The sequence below is a fragment of the Curcuma longa genome, chromosome 5 (assembly GCF_044706935.1).
Source record: "Curcuma longa cultivar G26 ecotype Majalengka, Jawa Barat chromosome 5, ITB_CL_G26_1.1, whole genome shotgun sequence".
NCBI lineage: Eukaryota > Viridiplantae > Streptophyta > Magnoliopsida > Zingiberales > Zingiberaceae > Curcuma > Curcuma longa.
Window position 1 is genome coordinate 7,895,655 of NC_133865.1, and position 24,733 is coordinate 7,920,387.

The window sequence follows — 24,733 nt, forward strand, 5'->3', positions numbered from 1 at the left end:
GTCAAGCATCATCATGAACAATACCTTTCATGTGTAATATGTCTTCTTTCCAGGACTAGTCCTGGGCGAGTAATACATAGAGTGCTCCCTTTTCTTCTTTTTAAGCAGTTAACTAGTTGTAGTTAGCTTCGAATGTGCAATGTCTGTTTCTAATCACTTCCATTGTCAGACATTTATTTAATTTTTTAGAAATAATTTATAATGGTGTTTTATGCAAGTTTTTTTTATTTTTATTTCGTTAACAATGATATGTTTGACTCAGTAAAATATTCAGCACATATTTAAAGCTTAAAAAGGCGTAAGCAGTAGCTTTTGAGACTGCCAAAGGTTCAAGCCTTCAACTAGGTCAGCTGCTATCTGTGTATTTATAGTTAAAAAGTAATTTTAGATTTGATCAAATCAAATTATGTTTTTTAATATTTTTTTAGAAAAATATTTTTTTTTCTAATTTCTTAAAAATAACTCACTGTTAAATAATGTTGAAAGAAAAAAAAGCATTATTTATTTATTTTCCATAATAATATTCGCCTATAGCAATAACTATGCGCCTTGCGGTGGAGAGGCGCTTCCTCGTTTGGTGCTGACGAACACGTGACCGCGATCATAACTGCTGAATCAAAATGTCCCCAATTACTCGTTCGTAAAATCCAAACCCTTGCAGTTCCTCTCTCTCTCTCTCTCTCTTCAAAACAGTCGATCGCTCCTCCTCGTTGGCGATTCACGGCAGATCGATACTCGCGGCGGAAGGATTCGAGCGGAGCGGAGCGGAGTCATAGAGAGCGCAGAGGAGCGAGCGAGCAAGGGGGCAGGAATGGGGCAGCCCTCGCTGCCGACGGTGCCGCCTCTGGCTCTGCCTCCGCCAGGGCCTCCGGCGGGAAGCCTCCAGGTACGCTGCGCCGGATGCCATGGGATACTCGCGGTGGCACCGGGGATGACCGAGTTCATCTGCCCCAAGTGCCAGCTGCCGCAGATGCTGCCGCCCGAGCTCCTGGGCGCTCCCCCTCCCCGCCGGCCCCCGCCCAAGGCTCAGGGCATCGATCCCACCAAGATCCAGCTGCCCTGCGCTCGTTGCAAGGCGATCCTTAATGTCCCTCACGGCCTCGCCCGTTTTAACTGCCCGCAGTGCGGTGTGGACCTCGCTGTCGACCTAGCCAAGCTGCAGCAATACTTTCCCTCTGTTTCATCTCCGGCCTCCCTAGTTGGATTCCCACCAGACCTGCCCGAGGAGATCAATGAGGCAATCAACCACATCTTTTCCTTCCTCTCTCTGTTTGTCTAATTAGAAAGTCCCCTTTTCCTGTTGAAAATGTCCGATTCTGAGTATTACTGTGGCTTAATATTCTCCTTCTTACTAGTTTTGCAAATGTCATGACGATTTTTGTCTAATGATGTCTAACACCTAATTAACATGGTCGCTGATGCATCTAATATTGAGAACGTGGAAGGAATTACGCAATGACGGAGACTTCTTATGTTCCTTGTTATTTTTTCCTTTTGGTTATGCTAATGAGTAAGTTAGCAGGCGGAGCTGATTGTTACTCTGCGCATGCCAGCCTGACCTTATAAAAGAAGCCAAAAAATTTGTTGATGTGCATCTTTTTTCCTGCATAAGGAATAAAATGTAGTTTCCAGCTATATGAAGCTAACCTATTGACCTTGTAGGGTGTGTAGCCACAGTTCCTTTTCTATTCATAGTTGTCAACTAGACTAGAAAACCCAGTTCAATTTTCCTACAGGTCAAGCCTCAAGCTAAATCCTGCATGTTTTGCTTCACACCTAAACTTATATGCAATTTTTCTTAGTGTGTTGGCAATTTGGCTTCTTGTGCTTTATATATTCATTGAATCATTAATCTCTATAGTAGGAGTTACTTATGGGATGCCTTTTTTTCAATGGGAATGGTTTTAGCATAGTTGTATTTTCAGTAAATAGACCTAGATATTTGACATCAGTGTACATTGACCTATTTAGCTTTAATCTTTAGCTACGTGAATAAATAACCAGTGAGATGAATTATGTGATTTTAGAAAAAGGCCCTAAAGAGAAGAAAGTCCCTAGGATGCTCTGGAGGGGGTGTGAAGGAATAACCAGTGAGAAATGCATTCATTTTCTTCTTGATACTAGTTTTAATTTTTATGAAAATTCCAGTTTTTTATATTCATGTTATAGTGAAAATATCCCATGCATATATTAATATGAATGATTGCTGAAATTTTGTTGATAAGAGTCTCTTCCAGTGGGCTCAAGCTGAATGAGCAGTCATGATCTCTTGATTCTTTCATTAATAAATTTGCTGAAATTGAAGTGTTCAAAGACACCTCACATATGACTAGAATCAATTCCGATCTGTTCATCAATGAACAACCGACCTTTTTCTTTTCCAAATTTGGCCAAGATTTTATCAAGAGTTCATTCAATTTGATAATTCAAGTCAACATTGAAACCAAACAACAAGAAGGGTTGAACGGGAAAGACAAGGAATGAGAAACAAAAAATAAAAGGAGAAGAAGTTAAGCCAATCTAGATACAACATCACTGGAATAGTATATCGACATGAGTGGTGGATGGTGAAGTCGAGAAAGTTTATGCTGAGGAATGAAGGATGGATTACGTCTACCATATGAGGGTTATGTGGTTCATGTGAGGGAGAGATGCATGTGTAACTGGGGAGGTGGTCACATATATGAAGCATTGTGAGGGAGAAGGGATTGACTAATTGCACTGTGAGAGAGGCGCCTGCATGTGCAGAATGCCACAAGAGAGATTGACAGCTGATTATGCCATGTAGGAGAAGGTGCATTGAGGTAATATTAATATGATTATTATCAGTAATATCACTAATATTATAAGTGATATCAGATTAATATTTATTTGATTAACAGTATTATTCATTAATATTTTTATCATGCCTACTATCAATAAAAAATCAGCGCAAACTGGTTGAGAATCGGCTCAGTTTTGCAACCATGTCCTTGCAATTTCTGTGCTCTTAAGTTCAGAACTGTTGAGGAAGAAATTGATGCATGAGGAAGATGAATTGTGGGCATGAGTCCTGAAAAATAAGGACAATAGTGTCCTCTTAATTTAATGAATTACATTTTTGGCCCTAATGACAAGGCAAGTAAATTAAATGCAATTTCAATAGTTAAGATGTATTGTCTTTTAGGGAATAATATATAATAAATAATTCACAACAACTAAGAATGCTAAAAATACTAGTAATGCATTAGATATGTTTGGTAACATAATAATCAAAATGCAGCTGGACATAACTTATAATTGGTAATATATCATTTACAAAAGAAAGATAATTTACATTATACATAGTCACATATAACAGGAAACAATATATAGATACCCATTACTGTAATCTAGTAAGTATATAAAGATCATTTCACATTAATATTCTGCTTTACATAATTGAAAGTGATTCAAATGCCCTAGATATTATAGTGATATATTCTTACTAACACTCAATGGAATAAAAAAATTTACATAGTGGAGTCCAAATATTTGGGAAATGACATGCTTTTGTGTTATTTGAAAGTGATCTCTGATGACTTGCTAGTTGATAGCCTTTTCCTTGTTTTTGTAATCCACTTTAGATAATTTAATTACCTTTTGTTTCAATGATATTATGGTCTTTGTACTTAACTTTTGTTAACTTAGTGATAATAATTAGTTATGTAATTTCTATACTTTTATTTATACTATTTTTAGCTCAATTGATTCAATGTATAAAATCCCTTTTCTAGTTTATCGTAAAGACCACGATCCGATGCCCGCAAAGGGGTTTTGATAAATCATAAACCTGTATTGGACCTTTTTAACAGCTTAAGCCTTTGGGAGCCATACAAATCAATTCTTTTGTACAAGTGATCCATTGTTACTGCAAATACTCTTTTATTTATTGATATTTATATCAAATATTCTAGGTATTCTTGGAGGTCATCTTATTATCTTAGTTTATTTGTCTATCTTAGGTTGCAATCGATGTGGAGCGTGAAGAAGATGAAGGTGGTGCTATTGGGGAGACCTTTACTGACTACGTAAGTGTGTGTGCATGTCTACATTACCAAATATAGGGTAACTAGGAACTTATTCCATTTGAATTTGTTTTCATTGCTCCCCCCACCACACACACATGCACACCCAAAAAAAAAGAAATAATAATAATAAATAGAGTGCTAGTAGAATTTTATATGTTTAAATAATTTTTGGCATGGTCTTAATATAGAGACCTCCTAGATTGTCTGTCGGGCGTCCCCATCCAGATGCTGTTGTTGAAACGTCTTCGCTGTCAGCTGTTCAACCTCCAGAACCCACATACCATCTGAAGATTATGGATGAGCTGGACAAATCAAACGCACTGTCATGCTTACAGATTGAAACTCTAGTGTATGCTTGTCAGGTTATTTTCCTTCCCTTATATGGCAAGTTTAAGATATATCCATTTCAGCTCCTAACACGATAACAATAATGATGTTTGTTCCTATGTCAGCGGCATCTTCACTATCTTCAAAATGGTGCTAGAGCAGGTTTTTTCATTGGTGATGGAGCTGGTATGGGTAAGGGTCGTACTATTGCTGGGTTGATCTGGGAAAACTGGCAACATGGGAGGTGCAAAGCCCTGTAAGCATTCTGGTAGTCATACTATTAAAATAAAGCATCGTGGATGTATCATTTTTTGTTGTTAAGGTCAATTTCATATTTCCATGGTTAATTTGAATATTTTTTCCATGATGAACTAACAATTTTTTTTTTGTTTTTTCACCTTATTTGGCAGATGGGTTTCTGTTGGTTCGGACCTAAAGTTCGATGCACGCAGAGACTTGGATGATGTTGGCGCTTCTTGTATTGAAGGTAGTGCATTGAGTGCAGCATTTTAAGTCCATGGATGAATGCCCTTTTATGTGCTATGGTTCATCTAATTTGTGGTTCATTCAAAGTTTAAAAAGCATCTTGGTTGAGTCATCGCATGGTGCATATGTGGTATGTGGTCATGCGGATGCATGCCATTAACAAAAACATTTAATGTTAACTATATCCACAGAAATATAATTAAATTATTTTTAGTGATTCAAAAATAAAATAGCAAATAGATGTTAGTGTCAATAGATGTCAGTGTCTTATACTTACCAAATTGGAATACAGCATTGCATATGAAAATAGTTCCATTATACTTATATAAAATTGGTAATCTTTATCCGGAAAGATAATCATTACAATTTCATATAATGATCACATTCCTCTCTCTTTATGTGAATCAAATTGTATTTCATTGGTTTCTACTACGAGGTATAATTTCATGTGTGATCAAAGTATAACCTCTTTTTGTTCTAATCATCAATTAACTATTCTTTATTTTGTCGATCAAGGGATTTCTTTCATTCTCTCTCTTTTTATATTTTTTATTATATTAAACAAAAATTAGATTGGCCATCTTCTTCATGCCTCATCTATTGCTAACCATCTATTAAATTAGGTTGAGCTAATAGGCTAACTAGTTCTAGAGAACCATTAAAAGATAAAAAACAATTTTTGCAAACCTGTGTCTGTGGGTACATGTGATATGGTGAAGCATTGCATTCTGCCTATTTGACTGCATAGGCCACTATTACAACAATGATGCCAACCACAAATTTTGTTCAATTGGTGAACTTTCTCAGTAATCATACCAAATTATTTCTTCTGCTTTGAAGTATTCTGAAACTTTGCTTGATCATTTTTTCCATGGAAGATATAGCCTAACTGGATAAAGGGACCTTAATTCGAAAATCACTGGCCAATTATGACCTTAATGATTAGCACAGTCAACAAACTTGGCTAGAAAATCTTAGTGGTGGATAAGGGCAGTTTGATGCTTGCAGCAATGCTAAAACAAACTTAATAAACATGTCAAGTCTATACCAATGAGTGATCCTCCATTACCTGCTATTTTTAAGTAGAAACTTGAATATGATGCTGGAGCTTATTTTATTGTTTGAATAACAGAAGATCAATAAGCATCAAACAATGATGACCTCATCCATCAAAATCTAGAGTAGAAGCAATAAAACAAAGAGAACATCGATGAGAGGATAAAATGACAATTGAGAGGGGCAAAGTGAGCATGCAAGATACTGAAGATAGAACTCACAAGCTAGTGGTTGATTGCTGTGGAAAAGTTGTTGTTGGTACTTGATAGAATTGACATAAGTGATAGGGTACAAGGACAATAGTTTTCTGCTTGGTCAAATTGTGGGGCTTGGTTATTTTTCCCTGCTGGATATCTTTTGTTGTGTGCAAAATTACTTCCATTGAAGTCTATCTTTGTGCAACCTCCTCTTCAAATTAATGGAAACAAATAAACAAGACCTATTATTGAATAGAAAGTGAACACTTGCACTTTATCAATTGAGATGAATAACCTATGTAAGTGGTCACTTGAGGTAAAGAAGATTCTTCCATGAATCATATGAAATGGAAGATCCAATACAGGTTTTCGTGGCACATCAACTATATGTACTAAAAAGTTGCAAATATCACATCTATGATTGCTACTAGCTCTATGCAAATATTATGGATTTGATGCCAGTTGTGAGTTGTGCATTTGTACCATTTAGAAGTCAATATCATTAAAGTTAATATCTCAAATTGTGAACATTACTTACTGTTAAGTGCTTCAAGAGATTTGCTCCACAAATATTTTTCTCCAATGATGGGTTGACTCATTGAACGTTTAAGATTTTATGAAAATGTAGCCTTACAATAAATGCTGCATCAGTGAGGATTAATTTCTCTAAAGAGGATCAAATGTTTGACGATTTCTTTTTTCTGAGGGGCACTAACATGAACTGTTGAGTGTGAGTGTGATGTGTAATGTTAGAGGAATGGACTTTTGTAGGACCATATCAAGGATTATCCTTCTTTTAGCTGATGCCATGGAATTGACATATTGATGTTTTCTTGTAGTTTGACTATGATGTGACTTTATGATCTGTATTTAGAACTGCATCATGGATACACTAGCTGTCATATGACTATATTTCCAGGAGGAAATTTATATGTTAAGTTGTTGACATTGCATGGAATTTAGTTTTTATTACATCCTAGATTAACTGGGAAAGATTTTTTATTTTTCAGTACATGCTTTAAACAAGCTTCCCTACTCTAAGCTTGACTCCAAAGCTGTTGGAATAAAGGATGGGGTAGTTTTCTTAACATACAGTAGTTTGATAGCATCATCTGAAAAAGGTAGATCTCGGTTGGTGCAATTGTTGCAATGGTGCGGGTCAGACTTTGATGGACTAGTGGTGTTTGATGAGGTACTCCATTTAATTACACTACTAGTTTCCTTAACCGTTTCCTCATTATTTTATTTGTTGTCTCTTGAATTTTAATGAATTATGCTACTCAATTGAGTTCTTACACGCTGGTTATAAGGTTTTTATAGAGTTTTCTTCTTGCAGTGTCATAAGGCAAAAAATTTGATCCCTGAGGCAGGAAGCCAACCTACTCGAACAGGCGAAGCAGTGTTAGACATTCAGGTTAATTGCTCTTATAAATTTTCTAGAGTCTAATAATTTCCTTTGAAAATAGTCTATTCTTTAGGTTAATTCAGTTTTAATGATAGTCTATCCAAGATGCCAACTGCCAAGATTCTATATTGCCCTTTCAGGCTAATCTGTTGTGGTTTTTTTTCTTGTTAATTTACTCTTATTAACTAGTATAATTTTTTATTTATCTTATTTCTTGACACGTTGAATTTGAATTCTTGGAGGGTAACAGATATAGTGAATATAGTGTGATTAGACTTAACTTCTAATTAGGATTTGGCCTAGTTTTAGTTTAAGGTGGGTGAGTTTGGGTTACAATCTAATTAGATTGGAGAAGACATTTTTTAGATCAAAATTAGGATGAGAGTTGGTTTTAGTTAGGTCAGTCCAAGACGGAAACATATGTGGGAAGGCACCATCTCTCTTCCACATGCTGTTGCAAGGGAGGGACAGAGAGAGAGAGAGATCAATATCCAGAGGAGGTGATGGCAGTGATCAAGGATCAGATGTAGGAAGAGATCGAGATCATCTTTGTTTTCTTATTTCTTCTTCCTTTTAATGTCATTGCATCTTTTGCCCAAGGAAGATCCTTTCTTTTACATATGAATTTTTCTCTCGTTCTTGTGGATTCGGTGGTTTTCCTCAAGGCATAATTGCTACAAATAATAACGGAACTTAATTTGCTCATTCAATTTTGCCAACAATTAATTATTTTTTTCTTAACTTGGGGTGTATTTTCAATGACATTTTCTGCATGAACAGAGTATGCTTTTAGTATTTGTTTGTTTTATCTATTTCTATGATATCGTAACTGACCTCATGTATTGTAAGTGTGTAATAAGAAGTTTGTGAATACAGGCAAGACTACCTGAGGCTCGATTTGTTTATTGCTCTGCAACTGGTGCTTCTGAGCCACGAAATATGGGTTACATGGTCCGTCTTGGACTATGGGGTGCTGGAACATGTTTCCCTCAGTTTCAGGATTTTTTAGGTTTGTCATTTATCAAATATAAGTATCAATATCATTATAATAAATTCTTTATTTGTTTACAAGACATAGTAGCAATGAGCTAGTTATTTGTCTCCCAAGTAGTATTTGTTTGAGCTCTGATGTTGAGGTCCATTCTAAGTATGAAATCTTAATATTTCTGTAAAATGTTCTTACACATCTCACTATGTTCTTGCAAAGTTATCTTTTGTTTGAGAAATACTTTCAATAAACTTGTGACTCCCAATTTTACAGGGGCTCTTGATAAAGGTGGTGTTGGAGCACTTGAACTAGTTGCAATGGACATGAAGGCAAGGTGAAATATTTGAAACCTGCATATCCGGTTAATTGTTTCATGATGTTCTTATGACACTAATGCCATTTATCTTGTTTAGGGGCATGTATGTTTGTCGTACGCTTAGTTACAAAGGGGCTGAATTTGAAGTACTAGAAGCACCACTTGAGGAGGGAATGATGGTACTGAGTCAGTATAGCTCATAGTAGTGTTTCTGAACTTTGTAGTTATATTATCAATATTGTCTTATTCTATACATTTCAGGATAGAAAAATAAATTAAGGTTGCCAGATTAGTCTACACTCATGTATATAGATTTCCTCAAGTAAAGAAGTTTTTTGTGCTTTTGAAGGCTTTAAAGTTGCAGTATTATAAACATTTGAAGTGTTGGTTGAGGTTAATCAACCAAATCCCACGAGCATGATGATAGTAACAGTCCAGAAGTACAAGTAAACATAATGGAAACACTTAGATAGGATTTCACAAGGATGAGATGCATCTCTAAGCTCAAACTGGATATTTTTTGTTTTGTCATTGTTACTATCAACTGGATGACCATTAGTTTCATATTTGTGCCTTTTGGGAAAGTCCTTAATCTACGTTTGCATGCTATCAACATTTACCACATATTTCCTGACTAATCGAACTGATCAGGGCTAAGTGCAACATGTGGATTGTCTTAACTTTGCTGGGGTATTTTCTTTTTATATATTAAATCTTGTTGGTCATATGTTTTATTTATCCTCCTTAATGTTTTTTACCTTGTCCATTAGCCATCATGATGATATAGGAAATGCTTATATATCATTAATAGGATATGTATAAGAAGGCTGCTGAGTTCTGGGCTGAATTACGGGTTGAATTGTTATCAGCAAACACTTTTCTTTCAGAGGAGAAACCAAACTCTAGTCAGGTTTGGCGGCTGTATTGGGCCAGCCATCAGGTAAAGCAATTCTATTTGTTGTAATCTTATATTCTCCGTAGATCTATGGTGCTGTACAATGTTTTATTTTTTTAAGATCATAATCTTCTTTCGCCTGTGCCAGAATGCTGGCTACTTCTTGTCCGTGTGACAACTTATTTGTTTTATGTTTTTTAGCGTTTCTTTAGGCATATGTGTATGTCAGCTAAAGTACCTGCTGCTGTGAGGTTAGCTAAGCAGGCACTGGCTGAGGGTAAGTGTGTTGTGATTGGCCTTCAAAGTACTGGGGAGGCTCGAACTGAGGAGTTTGTTACAAAATATGTAGGTGTTTCTCATCTTTACTTGGCAACTTGTTTCACTGAAATGTTGATGTAGATTATTTAGTTTTTCATGAGCAGGGTCTTGAATTAGAAGACTTTGTCTCGGGTCCTCGTGAGCTTCTTCTTAAATTGGTAGAAGAAAACTATCCAGTGCCTCCAAAGCCAGATTCATTTGGTATGCTATTACCAGTTGACCTATAAGGCTTTCTGCACATTGTGGTTTGTCTAACTTTTATGCTTTAGGTGAAGAAAGTGTCAAGGAACTTCAGCGTAAGCGGCATTCTGCTACTCCTGGTGTATCATTTAAAGAAAGACAAAGAAAAACTGCAAAATGGAATGTTACAAGTGATACTGACAGTTTTGAGGAGTCTCTATGTGAGTAATCAAGAATAATTTCAAATAATTTTGTCTGACATTACCTTAAGATGAAATCTGTGGTTGCCAATTTAATGATATTTGAATTAATTTACTCAAGGCTGTGTTTACTTGGGAGGATATGGAAGAAGGAGGGAAGGGATTAGAAGAGAGATAAGAGGAAGTGAGGTGAAAAAAAAAAGAGAGGGATAACTGGCCTCCAATCAGGCAAATGACTACTGTGTAATTGTTTGTTTAAGTGTATGCATTATGTCCTTGGCGAGAAATTAAAAACTTAACTTTATCCTTGTTTTCATTCAAATCTTATTTTGTTTCAGCTGAGTCTGATCTTGAATCTACAGAATCTGATGAGGAGTTCCAAATCTGTGAAATATGTAACACTGAAGAGGCAAGCATGCTTCCATATTTTTCTGCATTCTTTCTAACTTCTGTTTAAACATGTTGGCTGAAATGGTTTCTTATCATTGAAGGACAAAAAGTTGTTGCTTCGTTGTTCATGCTGTGCTCGACTAGTACACCCTGGTTGCTTAGTTCCTCCATGGACTGATTTAGTATCTGATGATTGGTCTTGCTACTCATGCAAGGAGAAAACTGATGAGTATTTCAAGGCAAGAGATGTCTATGTTGCTGAACTTATGAAAAGGTACAGAATTACCATGATACAAGGGAGAGGTAATGTTGAAAATTATGTTGTATCTTTTTACACTGTACCTAACAGGTATGAAGCTGCACTGGAGCGGAAAACAAAGATTTTGGATATTATTCGGTCCTTGGATTTGCCAAATAATCCTCTGGATGATTTAATTGACAAGGTCTTATTTCTTATCTGAACCAGCCTGAGAATTCACCCTCAAATAATGTTCCTGGCATAAGTGGATTAATTGAGTAGTGTTTTAAGATTTCATTTTCTATTTCTAGTTTTTCTTGTTTGGTTCACGTTGGGTGTCTTTTCTGAGTCATGCTAATACTTTTAATGTTAGATATCATTATCTTTTTCTATATTTAAGCTTTATTACCATTTTTCCTGGTTGGCTTTTATGCAGTACACTAATACGTAGTGCTTCTGATTACATTTCTAGTTGAACATTTCTTGTACTCATTGCATTTTTTGGATACATAAAAACCTTGTTTTCATCATGTGTAGTCTCGATGGTAGGAACTAATTGACTAAAGTCGATTTTTTTTGACACCCTGCATAGTCCCCACTCCCCACTACCATTTCACTGATGCAGTCTTATAATACACCTTATATTTACAGTAGTATCATAGAGGTTTTTAGTGTTCCCTTTCAATTGGATTGAAGATACTATGAAAGTTTGCTATAAATATATATGATGCTAGGACCTTTTATAGATGTGGCTAGTAAATTTACTTGATCATTAAATCATTGGAGTTGATGAATGAGGTGACAACTTCATTGGACTTCACCTTCTCTTCAAGAAAGTCGGAATTGATCTCTGTCTTTATTCTCTCATGAAAGACTGGGGTAGAGGCTATGTGCATGACAATTTGATAGTCACTGTATACAAGTTTGTTGGTGCTGTAAGAGCATGTCAACTTAGTCATGGGCTGTTTAACCCTGATAAATTCACTATGCCTGTAGCCCTATACTTTGCCTCTGTATTCAATCTAGCTATGACAATTTACTTCTTTTCCTTCCAGGAAATCTGATTACCCTTAGAATGATGCAGTAACTCGATGTGGATCACTGCATTTGTAGGGTGCCTGCCCAATCATCATTGGCATGTCCTATAATCTGAAGGTCACTTTTGATCTTGGTAGAAGAGACTTTTCCCTGAAGCAAGGTATCTTAGTATTCTCAATGATACCTCCTAGTAATCATGACACAAAGCCTTGAGAATTGTTCGATTACACTCACTGCAAATGAGATATCTAATCGTTACGCCATGTGGAAGTTCATTTTGTCAACCAATCTTTTGTACCTCCCTGGATCAATTAATGGCTCCCCTTTTCTTTCATTAGTTTGACATTTGAATGTATAGGAGTGTTGGCTAGCCTAGTTCCTTGCATACAAGTGTCCTCAAGCATATCAAACACGTATCTGATTTGTGAAATGTTAATATGTGGCTTCCCTTATCCTTGCATTACCTTGACTTTATGATCTGTATGAGTGTTGACTAGCCTAGTTTCTAGCACACCAGCGTTCTCAAGCATATCAAACACGTATCTCATTTGTGAAATGTTATCAGAGGTTGCAACCTTTATGCCAAAGAAGGATTTTAGTTCTCCTACTTCTTTGGTTTAAAAATGTTGGTGATTTTAGACTCATGATTCCTAAAGAGTCATTGCCAATGATGATGATATCCATATAGACAATAACAAGGATATGCTTTCCAAAGTAAGAGGAATTGTAAAGTGCTGAGTCATTTAAGGCACTCTTGATGATAGACTTTTAAAATTATGCTCTGTTATACTTAATTCAATTGCTGCCATACTTTCTTGTGAGAGCTTGCAGATTGCATTTCATAATTGAGAATTTCAAGGATTGTTTTATCTACAATTTATGTCTGGTTAAGTTTATTCAATTGTTCAACTGTTTTTTTTTCATATTTTTTTAATTTTAATGGATATTTACAGTTAGGAGGTCCAGAAAATGTCGCTGAAATGACTGGCAGACGTGGCATGCTTCTAAGGGCTTCTGGTGGAAAAGGTGTTATTTATCAAGCAAGGAGCACGTGAGGATGAAATTGCCAAGCCTATGTATTTTTTATCGCTTTCACCTTTCTTTTTTTACTCAATTATGTTTTTTGCAGCAAGGAAGTTGCCATGGAAATGGTTAATATGCACGAGAAACAGTTATTTATTGATGGAAAAAAATTGGTTGCTATAATATCAGAAGCAGGATCCGCAGGTGTATCTTTACAGGCTGATAGAAGGGCATTAAATCAGGTATTTGAATTATCAGAATGCTGGCCTTTTGCTCTTTTGCAGAACTATCTGATGTCTATGTGCCTCTGCTAAGTTTGCTTAAACCTTTTGCATTTCAGAAAAGGAGGGTACATATAACACTTGAACTACCTTGGAGTGCTGATCGTGCCATTCAGCAGTTTGGTAGAACTCATCGCTCTAATCAGGCTTCTGCACCACAATATAGGTAGTCTTATACATTCTAACCTTCTATCCTTGAACTTTGAAGAAAGTCTATGTTTTGTTCATACCTAATATTTGATCACATCAATTTTTTCCCTTATGAAGATAGTGTATTCAAGAATATCTCAGTGTTGCTTTGTTCATGTCTAATTTTTATGTAGTAATTTGAAGATATTTATTCATTTTATTCATAATAAATGTTTTTATACATCCAGTTAAATGGACTTGAATATTGTTACAATTATCAAGGCTTTATATCCTGATATCCAAGCAAACCTTAACCTATCATAAACTTCATTTTCTTATAGATGAAGTATATGATGCAATTACCATTAATTTAAAGCATGGTTTGAGCTGTGTTGACCGGCATAAACAAAATTTACCTTTCTACTTGTCGATCAACGCATGGAACTCATTGATAGATGACACTGAAGGTCGTTGGCGTCTAAGATTTCCTCGAGCAACATTATTTTGAGGCTTTTGTTGGAGAAGTTTCTGTTCTCTTTATCTCATTGGGTTGTGTCTTATCTGCCCTGAATGAGGCTGATGTAAGAAGGTCATTGCCGCTCACGGACAACACTGCCTCTATTGCAGACACCAGCACCTGAATTGCTGATCACCCAATCTTACAACAGGCTTTTGCCAATCACATCAACAACTGCTGTTACAACTTGCATGTTTATTCTAATTTGTTGTCAATCATTACTACAACATAGCATCAACTGACACGTATGGTTTTCCTCACCACAGGAAGTAGTCATTTCTAATTATTACTTCAAGAGAACATCAATTGGCATGATTAACCTAATTTAATCACAGTTATCATTATTTATTTTTTGTGTCGTACAAGATATTCAAGACATACAAGAAGGAATCATCTGTGAAATTAAGCATTTTCATTCTTAGTATTCTGGAGTTCTTTCATACTATTTGAGCTCCTTCCTTGGTGATATTTGGCAACATATGAGAATAAAAAAGTTGCTGGCCTCCATTCAATAGAATGGTATAGTAGGCTTTCATCAATATAATAATTTAATGCCTATGATATTCAAGGAGCTATTATCTTTAAAATTTGGCCTGGCACTGCTCCTAAAACTAGTATGATACCATTGTCTAGAAGTATCAATCTGTACTCCGTTATAAAGGGCAGTCCGGTGCACAAAACTCTTGCCAATGCGAGTGCCCTAGAGAAAGGTCTATTGTACACAACTTTACTATACATTGCAAGAGGTTATTTCCACGACTCGAACCCATGATCACCACTGGGTCACATGACAACAACTTTACTTTGGCGTCAAGGCTTCCCCTCAATCTTTACTCTATTATAATCAAAACAATAATTGAAACATCATATACTCAGTATTTAATGAACAATAATATTAGGCTTGTTAGGTTGATGTGTATTGCCAATTCCAATATTGGGCGGTAGTGATTGGGATCAAAACCTTGATCCACTTGTGCTCTTTTACTAAAACCATTGAATTCCTTTTTGCCTGATTGAAGTACAACTTTTTGGATTTCTTTTACTTAATACTCCCATGTGGATTTTTAATTAGTGCATGGGCGAGAAGGCCACCCATCTCCTTATAGTTTATTTTTGGTGAAATTTTCATATCTAAATTGAGTTATGATCCTTCTGATGTAAACTATATTTTTTCTACAGAGTATAACTTCTTTCTCATGCGTGTGCAGGCTTCTTTTCACTTATCTTGGTGGTGAAAAGCGCTTTGCGTCAATTGTTGCAAAGAGGTTGGAGTCTCTTGGAGCGCTAACACAAGGAGACCGCAGGTAATGCTCATTTACATTGATTTTTTGTTTAAATTTATTCCATATCATAGATTATAAAGTAGGTAATAAAATGCTATGTGCTACTAGGGCTGGTCTATCGTTGAGTGCTTTCAACTATGACAGCAACTACGGAAAGAAGGCTCTAATGATGATGTACAGGGGTATAATGGAGCAGGTGGTTTTCAGAGCTATCCATTAAACCCTTTCTTATTGTCAACTTATACTTTGCATGCTGACTAGTTATAGCTTTAGCAGGATCCTTTGCCTGTACTGCCTCCTGGCTGTTCATCTGAGGAGCCAGCAACTATTCAAGAATTTATTACGTATGCTAAAGCTGCTCTTATTTCCGTTGGTATTGTCAGGGATACAGTTATATGTGAGTACAGTTTGCAGTTAATTCTTATTTCTTGGGCCACACCCCTTGCCCCTTTACCGGTTCAGCTTCTGAATGAAATTGAGTAATTACACTGATTGTGCACCATTAGTGCGCACCATGATCTTAATTTTATATCAAGTAATAGAAAACCATGAACCATAGATTGAAATCTCGAGCCGTATCACGCGATATCGGTGAAAAATTTCGTTCCGCCAATGGACCAGCACTAGCACAGCACCGGCACAGGAGTGTTCCGGCCGGGAGACGCCACCGAAGGCGTCACGTGGGCCCGGCGACGCCTCCGCGCACAGGCCGCGCGCGCCCCGGTCGCAGGCGTCGCGATTTTTGTTTTGTTTTGGCACCGTCCGAGTCCGGCGACGCCACCGGAGGCGCCGCCCCGGTCGCACGCGTCGCGATTTTTATTTTGTTTTTTTTTAACTTAGGGTTTAATGAAATTTTAATAATCAATTCGTAACTATAGTTGAGATAATTTAAATAGGCTTTATTAAAAGTCATAAAATTATCTTATTATTTTTTAAAAATATTTTAATTTTTATTTTTAAATATTTAGATTAAATTTTTTATTTAGTTAATATATTTTATATTTTAAAAATACCGAAACTATATTGGCATGGTACGATACAATACTGAAATTGTATCGTTCGGGTCCGGAATCGAAATCTTGGTACGACTCGATATTTTAAACCTTACCATGAACACTTCATGTCTTTTGGTTTCATTGCAAACTAATAGTGACCTATATGCCATGGAGTGCTGATAGACAAGCTCTTGAGAAATTGCTCTTATATTTGTTGGAATTGTTAGGGATCCTTTTTTTGTGCGTCCGAGTACATGAGTAAGATTTGCTGTTCATTACTAGGATGATATGCCTTGACCATTCACTGGTTGTGCATCTTACAATGATGTAACTTCCTACAGAAACTCATCATCTCTTTTGATGTTCCATTTTCTGTGACCTTTTTATAAACCATGCTAGGCTGAGGAATATCTTAAAAAGTTGGTTGTGTACATACTACCTGTATAGTTGCAAATCTGCATCTGGTGGTTTAGGACCCTGAAATCAGGTTAACAGAACATCTGGAGTCAAACATGTAGGATTGCTTGAGAAATTAACCTAAAAATTTAGCAAACATACCAATATTATACAAGTATAAAGAATGTGATTGTCAGCTAAAAATTGATAAATGTAATTGTTAAACATGTTAACCTCACACATTATCGAATATTTAATTTTTCTAGAAGGAAATATAATGAAGTACAAAAGTTGATTATCTTAGATATCCATGAAATAATATAAGCGTAGATGGAAGTACCAGAGTTAAATATCATAATAACAGTGGATACCCATGAAATGATTTATACTTTTTGTATTCAACGATAAACAGGAAATATATCCTTTATTATATATTGTGAAAAAATTCATTGTATGTTATTCTAGAAAAGATTTCAAACTAGTGTGATTTTGAACATTCTGGATGTCCTGACTGTGGCACCATTTTTTTCTGTCTACGATACAGATGAATGATGTTGCAATTAAAGGAAGAAAGAAAAAAAAAGCTCAACAGACTTGAGTTCATAGCTTTTTATTTGATTCTGAATTGATTGACTTTTTTGCTGTATAAACTCTTGTTTTATTAGCTATCAGGACTTCATTTATTTTTCTCCACTAAGTTTTCTTTCTGTCTTGAATGCTTGGCACATCATACATCACAATTCAGAACCATGTACATTGATTACAAATTGTATAGTTTGGACTCACAACTCAAAGCATTGGTATTTCCTACTCATTTTTTTTGTCATAAACATATGATCCTATATTCAGTTTTCTGTCATTTCAACTTGCTATTCTACTGCTAACCCCTTTTCCCTTTTATTTAATGGCTGAATGCTCAGCTATAGTAATTCTCCAAAGTCATGCCAAATTTGGATATTTGTAAATTTTCTACTGATACTTGGGTCAAATTTGATTTTTCAAAAGTGTAAGTGTTATTTTGTTTCATTTTATGATAAATTGATGATGCCATGACTGCATTTTAGTGTTTGTTTCTGCAGTTGCAACAGATTTGGTTTGCTAAATATCTTTTGCAATGCCTAAGACATTGGTTTTACCATTGTTGCTGTAAAAATGCTGTTGCTAGTTTCATACTAAAGTGGTTCTTGGTATTTCAAATTGTAATTATTAGGCAGTGGAAAGGATGGTGGAAAGGTATCTGGGCGCATAGTGGATTCTGACATGCATGATGTGGGGCGGTTCTTAAACCGTATTTTGGGCTTGCCTCCGGATATTCAAAACAGGTCTGTGTTCCATTAGTTATTGCAATAAAAAGCCAGCTTTTCATTTTCCCAATAGTGATTTTTTTTTTTAAAAAAAAATAAAAAATAGTGAATTTTTAATCTGTTATGCAGGTTGTTTGAATTGTTTGTAAGCATTCTGGATCTTACTGTTCATAATGCTCAAAATGAAGGACAATTTGATTCTGGAATCATCGATATTAAAGCTAACTCTATTGAACTGCAAGGATCGCCAAGGGTACGTGAGAATCTGTAGTTATGTTTCTTGATTATAATAATGACTTCTGTAGAGGGATTGCTTTATTGCATTCTTTGCAGACAGTTCATGTCGATAATCTTTCTGGTGCTTCTACTGTATTGTTTACATTTTCTGTTGACCGTGGAATGACTTGGGAGGTAATTTTGAATCCTGACCTTTGGAAACAAGATATATTCATTCCATAAATGTTATAGTGGCTATTTGATTTACTACTAATGGGGGTTTTGCTTTCATGTAGTCTGCAAAATCTCTACTTGAAGAAAGGCAGAAGGATGGAGTTTCTTGTGCTAATGATGGGTTCTATGAATCTAGGAGAGAATGGATGGGAAGAAAGCACTTTATATTAGCACTTGAGTGGTAGGCCATCTGCAAGTTTTGCATTGATCTTTGCTATTGCCTTAATATATGACTTCTAGAGCCCATTTAATTTTGTACTGTTGAAAAATCATGTTGCTTTTAGATTCTGCTCCTACCATCTTCCTAAGGCATTTAACTTTGCAGAAGTCCTAGTTAAGAATCATTCTGTTACTATGTTAAAACCCTGTCACCATCATACATGCTTAAAAGAGGTACTGTGTCAATGAATGCTATTCATTATCAATATTTTTCACACTGGGTTATTATTATTTTATCAACAATTAAATTAGTTTAACCTGTTTTTTTGCCATAAATATTCATTTTAAAATAATAATTGCATACCTGATAGCATAGTAACAATTGTTAAAATGATATATATTGTTAATAGTAATAAAAATAATACACATATTATCTTGTGAAAATAACAAAATAATGATTATAACTAATGATAATATTTAGGGTAAATTACATGTACCTCTTCTAGATATATATAAACTAGAGCGATAGGGAAAAATAATTATCAGGTTTTTTTTTTACCATAGGTCTCTTTGTCTAAAATGTGATGGGTAGGTGTTGTGCGGGCCATGCTGAGCTCAGTATGATCCATGTGTTATGCCCTACCTGTTGCAGAATAGCAGAAGAATAAGGAGGTGCACCTAGGCATTAACTGTTGTAGAAAAATGTATGTTGCCGAGCTCTGAGGCTTTGTTTACCTGCAAGAAACGGAAAGGAGAGAAGATGACGAGAAGGAGAAGAGAATGGAAGGAGAGTAAGTTTTGGTCTCCTCTAGCTTTATCTGTGCTGAGAGAAAGGTAGGTAGATTTTAACAAATTATGACTAAAACACCCTTTAGTAGTATTACAGGTAAAATTTAATTGAAAAGAAAAGGGTACATATGCCATTTTGTTATTTTCTATCTTCCTTCCTCACTCCTTCACACCCTCCAAGTTTTGGGCAGGCAGGGGGGCCACTAAATCCCAATTAGTTGCTACAAGCACATTTCTTGTTCAGGGTTACTCGCTGCTAATGTAAAAGTCCTGTGCTTAAATGGGCCTCCTAAAACTAGATCGAGAAGTATAAACTATAAAGAATTGTTAAGATCAAACATCCATATTGCTGATAGTATAATCTGGAGTTCCTCTCTACTTGCCATGATTTTGTGCATGGTTTGATATATTTTATTTTTATTGAATTTTGAACCTTGAGGTTAATGTAATTGGAGTTTTAAACCCATCATATATTAGAAGATATGTTCAAGTTGGTGATAAACTTATCTCCAGTTTGACTGGAGTAAGAACTGAGTCAAATTTCCCACTAATTCCTTTCTTTGATGAAGTTGGTTGTGACCATTTGATTTCTTAAGCTTACCTTTCAACAGTTCAGGAAGTGGAGGAACTTACAAAATTTTTCGCCCTGCTGTTGGTGAAGCACTTAGGTAGTTTTGACTTTTGAGTTTACAAAATCATCTTTTTCTAGTATATATTTCTTTTGTTCTGGATTTTACCATTATGTTCTTTATTCAGGGAGATGCTTGCAGCTGAACTTAAAAGTAAATACAAAAAGTTATCTACAATTGAAAAGGCCAACAAAGGATGGCAAGATGAATATGAGGTGTCTTCTGTGCAGGTATTCCATTTAACATTTTGGCCATAACTTTTAGAAATCATTATTTAGAAGCAACATATTCTGGCGATATTATATGGTCATATTTTGGCGATATTATTTAGAAATTAAATTTCTTAGTTCTATGTAGTCAATTACCCATATTCATTGGTCATGCTTCTCACCTTAGTGTACTTTATTTTTAAGCAACAAAACTTGCAAAAAGTGAACTATTAGTTAAGTAGATGGATTAAAATGCAATATTCTTCCTAATGGATCCTCATGGAGCATAAATGTATTTTTCGCAAATGTAACCAAGGACATGCAAGATGTTTAATACCTAGTACACTAAGATGAGTTACAAATCTTTTTATTTGGCATGTAACTAAGTGATCCTGAGACTAAATATGAGTTACAAATCTTTTTAATTGACATGTACAAATAATATCCATCTCATAATGTCTCCCATAAATGTAGGTTTGAGTGACATTTGTTGTTTATTGATTATGTCATACTTCATGTACGGACAATTTATCATAACTCTTGTTAATTGGTTAAAAATACTAATAGCTAACAAGTTAGTTCCACATGATGATTAAAATACAACTCAAATTTATCTAGTTGATTTAGTGGAGTATATCACACATCATACTAGCATGCACCAATAATAAAAATAAGATTATATGTATTACTTGATCAGACTGTAGAACAGCAAAATCCAATGCTTCTTATAGTCTTGGGAATGGCATTGGTCGTTTGGCTCAAGTTGATTGCACTGACATTGAAATCATTATTCATTATGGATCAACTGAAAAATGGTCTCCACCTCTCGGTCTTTGCTCCACCATTAGATATCAACTTTATTGGCCAACTTTGATATTTGGATTCTCCATTTACCTCTTCCATATCCATGCTAGATACCAGCATTCATACTCCAACATTTCAGATGGACCCTACATGTTTTTATTGATCACATATATGAATATCTAGAAATAGTCATCTCAAACACTTGGGCTGCATTCATTTTGGGTACTCATTCCCAAGTCAACTAATGTAGCAGCCCACTATATTATACTAATTCTACATATGGTTGGATCACTTCAATATTCTTATTTTTCTTGTACACACACAAGTTCCCTCAAAATAATATATGACAACTAGTCTCTTCATGGGAGGAACATGCATAATGCAAATATGTATGTTTAGTTAATCAGTGTAATATTGTACGTTTGTATCCACTCATTCCAATTTGATTCTCTGAAATATGAATTGCTTCTGTGTTTCAGTGCATGCATGGGCCCAAATGCAAACTTGGTAATTATTGTACAGTTGGAAGGAGGTTACAAGAAGTCAATGTTTTGGGTGGTCTCATTCTTCCTGTCTGGAGGACCATAGAAAAAGCATTATCTAAGCAAGTAAGTTACTCATTTATGTTGTTTTTACATCTCCGATTGTAGTTTACTGTTGACTAGCTTAACGATATACACAAATATAAGCTGTCATAGTAAAACACAATGAAGCAGCTGTTGCCTTCCCAACATTGAAGCAATATCATAAAAACCATCATAACTAACTTTGTGAACTTTCAATTTTTATTTTATTTTTCTTCTTTTTTGCTGAAGTTGTGGAGATGCATATGATTAATTTCATTATTTTGGGTTGGTATAACTTTATTATCATCTGGATTTATATCCTGATATCTGTAGTGGTCAGTGTTGGTTGTTTCTGTTAGAATTGCAATAGATGGACTTTGCATTTCAATTTGATCGTTGGGTTTTTTGTCATTTTTGATGGACTTGTACTTGGTGGCAAGTGTTGCTGGATATGCATGCTTCAAGAACCATGAATGACTTTTAGCTGTGGAGGTTGTTTTAGGCCCCCTTCTCTATCCTCACATTTCAAGCTAACTCTTTCAATCTCAAAACTGTAATTTCTCCTCAGAATTTTGTTGATTGTGCCACTAAATGATTGTAAGTCTGGGTGATTCTGATGAATAATAATACTTGTTCTTTCAATTTGACAAACACTCTTGGCAAGAATTCTTTCTGATTAGTTTTTTTGTGCAGCTTGTTTATCTGTGTCAATGAATTGAATTCGTTTAACTACATCAATGAACTTAGGTCAAGTTGAGACTGAGCTTGATGAGTCAAGCTTGAGCCTAAATTTCACAGTTGATTCAAGATCAGGCTTGTGCTGATTAATTACTCTGTGAAATGTGCCTGGGCAACAGAAAATACGTCTACATTCTTTTGTGTCCCTATCTTATACTCTTTTGTTTTATTGGTCAACGAGTTAAAGTGCATAGACATTACATGATCAGCGACAATGTTTTTTTCTTCTTCTCTAAACTGATTGGGTCACAAAATTATTGTATGAATTAAAGTCAATCAAAATAAACCTCTAAATTGTGCTTGTGACAATAGCAGCTAGGCATACATGGCTTCTAATCCAGTTCTTTATGAGCACACCAAATGTAGACACATTGATTGTTTTTTTGCAAGTTAGAACTTCCAGTGAATTAATACTACTTATATGGACTCCAAGAATTAGTTTTCTGATCTATTTAGCAAGATTGTAAAGATAATTTGTTGTTTCTAGACACTGATCCATACAACATAGTCGGTTTTACTTTAAGTTTTATAAAATTTTCTTCATAAGTTCCTCTCCATCTCAATCACTTATTCTTTATCATATTAATAATATCTTTGCCTCTATCTCCTTGTTGAATTGACATATCTAAATCCTCCATCGTTTAAGTTTTGAATTTAAGCTATTTACACTCTTGTCAATTAATAAAATATCGTCTGCAATGCAAAATTAGTAAAATTTTCTTGAATATGACTCATGAGTTCATTTAGTACTAATACACAGAGTCAGGGACTTGGAGAACTCTTGATGTAAGTCTTTTATTATTGGAAAATAACTTGTCACACTCTCCTTGCTAAAATGAATAAATATATGATCTTGCATATTTTTTATGGCTTAATATAACTACTAGATTTTTCATTTATTCTCTAAAAATCCGTCAAATTTTATCTTAAGTTTTTCCTAAATGTTTCTTTTAAATCACTTGATCATATGTAAATCCTATTTTCTTCTTTTTTACTAGTTGACTAACGAAATAAATAACATCTATGGTTTATCCTCAAGATGGGTAACTAAATTGATTTGTGAAAATGTCTGGTTCATCCCTCTCCTCTCAGCAACTCTTTTAGAAGTTTATATGTAATTCATCAACTTGATCTCTCTATAACTAGAATAATATTGTACATCATGTTTATACTTATAGGTAGGTTCTAATTGTTTTCTTCATTTCTCAGACATCTATGATTTCTGGGAAAGGATTTGCAGCATCTGCTAATAGAACTTTTTCTTTCTGAATAATTATCTTCCTTGAGTATTATGTTGGACTTTCATTTCCTTCTGACCTCTTCTTATGTTGCTTGTTTGCATGAGAAGGTTCGTCAAAGCCATAGGAGGACACGTGTAGTGCGCCTGGAGACTACAACAAATTGCCAGCGAATAGTTGGCCTTCTTATTCCAAATGCTGCAATTGAATCAGTCATGGAAGGTTGTTTCCAATTTTCGCTGGTTACCGCCTAAACAGAACATAAAACAAAGAAATTTTAGCTTAGATTACTGGAGCAAAAAATTTAAATATCAAGTCTAGATTTGTTTAACCCTGCCCTGATTTGATCAGCCTAGCATTTCTAGAAATCTCTATCTGCCCCTTTTATGAATTCCATCATCAAGTGCAATGCTTCCTTTTTCCTGAATTGCTGTTCATCTTTCAAGCAGATCTATCATCAGGTTTTCATGATGTGGAAAGTTAACATGGGAAGGTTTCTGCGTGGCGCCAACTCATCCAATTGTCGTATCTATATATAGTTAATCATTTTGGATCTTTGGAGCATTTAGACGAGAATGATTGATTCTTCAGTTGGGAACACGGACAGAGCTATTGGATTTTTTGTTGTGCAAAAGTCGGCATCTCTATTTGTTTTTGTTTTTGTTTTTGTTTTTGCCAATATGTTCTAGAAAATACAAGTACATTTAGATGCCCTTTTGAGAGTGTCCAATGTGTAGCCCTTTTGTTATAGTTGTACACTGTGTAAGTATATAAAGAAGATGCCGCTACATGTACAAAAACAACATGGTTATGTAATGGATGGAGCCAATGCTCAAGTCAAACACTCGTGTGTAATGATGCTTAATTGATTTGTGATTGTTTTCTAGGCTTTCGTGCATGAAAATTATTGATACAAGTGGCGTAAAGTCTAATCTGGAATTTTTTTTAAATTTAGATGCTCTTTCAATTGATTAATTTTAGAAGAGATCAGTTGAGTCCTATGAAAGTTTTTAATTTTTGATAATGTTGATAGTTGAAAATTTATGAGCCAATTTTATACGTAGTAGTTAATCATTTTTAGATAGAAGAACGTCCCAATGTTGTAGATGGTTTAATGTTACAATTTTTTTAAAAGATAAA

At 35.1% G+C, this 24,733-nt stretch overlaps 1 protein-coding gene across 1 annotated transcript; it reads left to right on the forward strand.

The window, feature by feature from the left end:
• Window positions 1–560: 560 nt before the first annotated feature.
• LOC141829403 (protein FORGETTER 1) lies at window positions 561–24,497 on the forward strand. Its single transcript, XM_074716864.1, has 32 exons — window positions 561–1,237; window positions 3,984–4,049; window positions 4,238–4,411; window positions 4,502–4,632; window positions 4,787–4,863; window positions 7,126–7,307; window positions 7,452–7,529; window positions 8,397–8,529; window positions 8,782–8,842; window positions 8,922–9,003; window positions 9,636–9,764; window positions 9,921–10,064; window positions 10,142–10,238; window positions 10,307–10,438; window positions 10,756–10,826; window positions 10,909–11,081; window positions 11,157–11,250; window positions 13,037–13,134; window positions 13,213–13,348; window positions 13,447–13,553; window positions 15,242–15,337; window positions 15,425–15,512; window positions 15,593–15,713; window positions 17,918–18,029; window positions 18,141–18,264; window positions 18,345–18,422; window positions 18,524–18,642; window positions 20,021–20,077; window positions 20,166–20,268; window positions 21,531–21,659; window positions 23,704–23,815; window positions 24,043–24,497. The coding sequence occupies exons 1-32, from the start codon at window positions 812–814 to the stop codon at window positions 24,075–24,077; spliced, it is 3,765 nt and encodes a 1,254-aa protein (XP_074572965.1). The 5' UTR covers window positions 561–811; the 3' UTR covers window positions 24,078–24,497.
• The last annotated feature ends 236 nt before the right edge of the window (window positions 24,498–24,733 follow it).